At 45.2% G+C, this 5000-nt stretch overlaps 1 protein-coding gene across 1 annotated transcript in view; it reads left to right on the forward strand.

Moving 5' to 3' along the window:
* The window catches only part of abcc8 (ATP-binding cassette, sub-family C (CFTR/MRP), member 8), a gene marked incomplete at both ends in the record, with an annotated part of 57654 nt that overhangs the window by 11976 nt on the left and 40678 nt on the right, over nt 1–5000 (forward strand). The window contains 3 exons of the mRNA XM_084452771.1: nt 2070–2204; nt 3083–3245; nt 4730–4770. Coding sequence (XP_084308897.1) covers nt 2070–2204; nt 3083–3245; nt 4730–4770 — 339 coding nt within the window. The remainder of the gene's footprint in view (nt 1–2069; nt 2205–3082; nt 3246–4729; nt 4771–5000) is intronic.

Raw genomic sequence — 5000 nt, forward strand, 5'->3', positions numbered from 1 at the left:
CAGGTTAAGAACAAGTGTACAATAGTTCAACAAAAGTGCGGGAAAGGTCCATAGACAATCTTCTGCAGCCAGAGGTCTCTAGTTGCTTTCTTCAGCGTTCACCATGATGTGTCCTCAAGCTCTTCTCTGGTGCGTCTCCAGCTGGACTCAATGATCTCTAGAAGAGCTCCTAGCCACGCCCCTTCATACATCGTGTGACCTAACTCCTCCCCGAAACCACTGCACAGATACATACCTAACTAATCCTATACGATATCACTACATTGTCCTTACTAACCTATCTCACTAATCTAAAATAGGATATCGTAACAGACCACCCTGAATTGTATGGCCTTGAGGCTGGAAGCCAGCACAAATGTACTATGTGCATAGTGTACTTTCATGCCGATTCATGGTTTCCTCTATAGTTGAATTTCATTTCATTTTTTTAATCTCATTTTTCATTTGATGCTCAGAGTACCTTTATCCAATTTGGAATTGGAATGAAGGGAACCTCTAGCAGACGCAGATAAGCCTAGCAGCGTAGTGTACCTGCAGTATCACCCAGACAGTCACCAGGATCAGTAGCATAGACTAGGGATGGCCCGATCCCATTTTTGGGGTCCCGATCCGATTCCGATCTTTTCATATTGGGTATCGGCCGATCCCGATACTGTCCCGATCCGATTACTCTTATTTTGTGTGTGTGTGTGTGTGTGTGCGGGGGGGGGGGCAAACAACAGCATTTAATTTCCTGTACATTGAGAAAAAGGCCTGCATCCAAGCTGTGCTTTAATAGCTTTTAGTCTCTCTTTTCCAAATAAACAAGAGCTTTCTTTCTTTGTTGTACAAAATTATTAATAAATTCAATTTAACCAGTCACTCTGAGTCAAGAGCATTATACTTAGCATTAATTAGCATCTAATCTCAAGATTAGATTCTTGAGACGGGGTTCTCATTTTAAGATGCGGTAGGTGTCAGAGAGGCAGCCTGCATGACTCCTGGCTCCTGAGGACAACAGTATTAGTATTCGCTGGAAGTTCCACCTCCTACCTATTCCCCTCCTGTCTTCTTCTCTGATGGAATGTTGTGGAACACCTTAGTAATATGAATGTGCTTGGGCTCTGATAGCAAACATTCTATGAATGAGTCAGTCTTTATAGCTATTCGCCTTATTCACCTGGCAGCCATATTGGTCAGTCTGGGGTGCGGATGCGGAAGTGCCCGTTGACTTCAATGTTAAAAATTCACTGTAAAACCACCACTTCAAGAACCACAATAGTCAAAATAACAGGCTGAATACACTATCGGGGTTACAAACTCATCATTACCAGACTCTGATCGCTTTCGCCTTTGGAAATACATGGAGGTGAATGAGCCATAGTTAGCCGTCAGCTGCATTCACTCCGATGTATATCCAAACGCGAAAACAACGGCAGTGAAAAACAATCAGAGTCTGGTAATGATGAGTTTATAACCCCGATAGTGTATTCAGCCTGTTATTTTGACTATTTTGGTTCTTGAAGTGGTGTTTTTACAGTGAACTTTTAACATTGAAGTCAACGGGCACTTCCGCATCCGCACCCCTCATTAGGTCAGACTGACCAATATGGCAGCTGAGGTGAATGAGGCGAATTGGCAGGAGTTAGTTAGAGGGCTGCTGCCTAAGAATCGACCTCTGTACTGTTCCTATACATACTGTACGCAGGGGTGGGGGAGGCTGGGGCTTTTATGTACAGTAGCGTAGTGATGTCAGTCTTGCGTGGTGCTATTCATTGTACTGTAGATGTGTAGGGAGAGTGTGCTGGTTGAGTCACTACAGTGAACCCCCCATTCACTCCCACTTTTGGTCTTGTTAAAGATAAATGTGGCCCTCGCCCCCCCTCCCTCTCTCTCTCTCTCTCTTTCCTGTCTCTCTCTCTGCCCCCCCCTCTCTCTCGCTCTCTCTCTTTCCTGTCTCTCTCTCTCCGCCCCCCCCTCTCTCTCTCTCTTTCCTGTCTCCCCCCCTCTCTCTCTCTCCGCCCCCCCCCCCCTCTCTCTCTCTTTCCTGTCTCTCGCTCTGCTCCCCCCCCCTCTCTCCGTGGTTCCAGATCACTCTGGGGGTCATCCTGCTCTACTACCTGCTGGGTATCAGTGCCCTGATCGGGGCCACCGTCATCGCGGTCCTCGCCCCGGTCCAGTACTTCGTGGCCACCAAGCTATCCCAAGCACAGAAGATCACGCTGGTGAGACACAGCTGTTAGTACTACTATTATATATCAGTTAATATCACACACGGACTGGGGGCTCATATTCTACTACTCCACCTGATATTAGGACATTTAACGCATTTCAGTTTTGTTTTTCTAATGTACTGTATGTTTGACTTGACTCTACCACTATTGCCCATTTCATTGTACTGTACATGCTACCTGTATCTTGTACATATGTCTGGTAAAAACCCTTGAATAAAGATCTCAATGGAAGCCATTTTCTGATAGAATACTCTGTTCACAGCAGCACCCTGCTCACATGATGAAGTGTTACACAAACAGTAGCCTGTGTGTGGGCTGTGTGAGGCACAGCCATCTTGGAAAACACTTTTAGTAAATATTGATCTGTCCACCGCTGTCCGGATCGAGGTGCACCCCCCCCCACACACACACACACCCACACACACACACACACACACACACACACACACACACACACACACACACACACACACACACACACACACACACACACACACACATATGGACTCCTAATAACCTTCTTTATCTCGCTGATAAGCTCTGCTTTCCAGGAACAAATAGTCTTGATTCAGTCCCAGTCTGTTCACTCATCATGTACTGCCTGAGATCGTTCATGCCTATTGCACACATACAAACACCCACTGAATAACAAATACTGTTGCCATGTAACAGAGCTGGTTGAGAAACCTAACCCTTGATGGTCTGTAATAATGCCAGCCGACCACGAGGATGTCCTCTTAATCTAGTGATGGATGTCCGATCTTGCATTGGGCTGATCAGAATCGCTTCTCTTCACGCTCTGATTGGTGGTAACCCTAACCCTAACCCTAACCCTAACCCTAACCCTCTCTCTCCTCTCCTGGTTCCAGGAGTACTCCAGTGAGCGTCTGAAGAAGACCAACGAGCTGCTGAGAGGCATTAAGCTGCTGAAGCTCTACGCCTGGGAGAACATCTTCTGTCTCAGCGTGGAGGAGACCAGACACAAGGAGCTCACCAGCCTCAAGAACTTCGCTCTTTACACGTCCATATCTAGTACGGGTTCTCCTTCACCTTTCAAATACTCAGCCTACAACAACACACCTATACCTGCTGTAGTACAGTAAGTCCTCCAGTAACAACACATCTATACCTGGACTGCGTTCAAATTCAGCTAACAGAAGCAAACGTTTGCGGCGAACACAAAGCTAACGGAAAATAGTTCGCTAACTTTCGCAAACGTTCGCTATGTTCGCTGAATTTGAACGCACCCCTGCTGTAGTACAGTAAGTCCTCCAGTAACAACACATCTATACCTGCTGTAGTACAGTAAGTCCTCCAGTAACAACACATCTATACCTGCTGTAGTACAGTAAGTCCTCCAGTAACAACACATCTATACCTGCTGTAGTACAGTCAGTCCTCCAGTAACAACACATCTATACCTGCTGTAGTACAGGAAGTCCTCCAGTAACAACACATCTATACCTGCTGTAGTACAGTCAGTCCTCCAGTAACAACACATCTATATCTGCTGTAGTACAGTAAGTCCTCCAGTAACAACACATCTATACCTGCTGTAGTACAGGAAGTCCTCCAGTAACAACACATCTATACCTGCTGTAGTACAGGAAGTCCTCCAGCAACCCCTGGTCTGCTGTGCTCACATGACCCAGGAGAGACTTGGCTCTTAACGCTCCCATATCCAGAACATCCCTTTTTTAAATTTATTTTTTACTCATCTGTATACCACCTGTCCAAATATTCCAATATGCACTCAAGAGAGAACAAATAAACATGATATACAGGATACACTACATGTACAGTAATAATCATCCACATCACATTCACGCACACACAGACATACACCAGTATTTGCCATGTCTCTCCTTTGATGTTTTTAGCCTCTCTTACTCTGAAAATGTAATTTAATGTTATTTATTGCTCTATAAATGTTCTTAGCCGGTAGACAAACATACTCCAGGGGCTTGCTCGATCGCCTTGTTGAGAGGGGTCAGGGAAGAATTTTTTACAGCTCACTTATCTGGCCCTCGGGTGATTACTGTTTTTTGCTTCCCTCTGGAATATGTAGAGAGTGGGATGTCTGCCCACCTCCCTTGTTCTCTGTAAAGCGCATTGTGTTGCCTCTGGGTATGAAATGCGCTATACAAATAAAGCTTTGATTGATTGATTGATTGATCACATTGGATTAAAGGCTTTAATGCATTGAGCAAATGGACATCCGTGAGGATCTATTTGGAGGTCAGAGAGAGACTGTAAGAGTTATGTAACAATGTCACTGTGTGTGTGTGTGTGTGTGTGTGTGTCCCATTGTGACACTGAGGCTCTAGTGTAATCCTAGAGGACAAATCTATGAAGCCATTTACGTGAGCTGGGGTCTACAGTATATACTATAGGAACACACTCCAGCTATTCTGTCGTCTCAATGACTGGAAGATATTATTACATATATCCTTGTGTGTAATGTATCATGTTGTGTGTGTTGTGTGTGTGTGTGTGTTCTTCTTTCTTCCATTCAGTATTCATGAATGCAGCCATTCCCATTGCAGCTGTTTTGACTGTGAGTATGATTCCAATCCTGCTACAGTAGTAATGCTGCTCATATCTCCCCCAGGTCCCTAGAACACGGCTGGCTTCTCCATCCAGTATCCACCCTGTAGATACCTCAGTCTCAGCCATTGTTCACTAAAGATCAACATATTCCAACCACAGCGCCCGTGGTTAAAAATAAGCACCATGCGATGTGGGAAGAGTAGATATTAGGCGTGAGAGAAATCCCTTCTCCCTGGT

The sequence above is a fragment of the Borostomias antarcticus genome, assembly GCF_949987555.1.
Source record: "Borostomias antarcticus genome assembly, chromosome: 18".
In the NCBI taxonomy this organism is placed as follows: Eukaryota; Metazoa; Chordata; class Actinopteri; order Stomiiformes; family Stomiidae; genus Borostomias; species Borostomias antarcticus.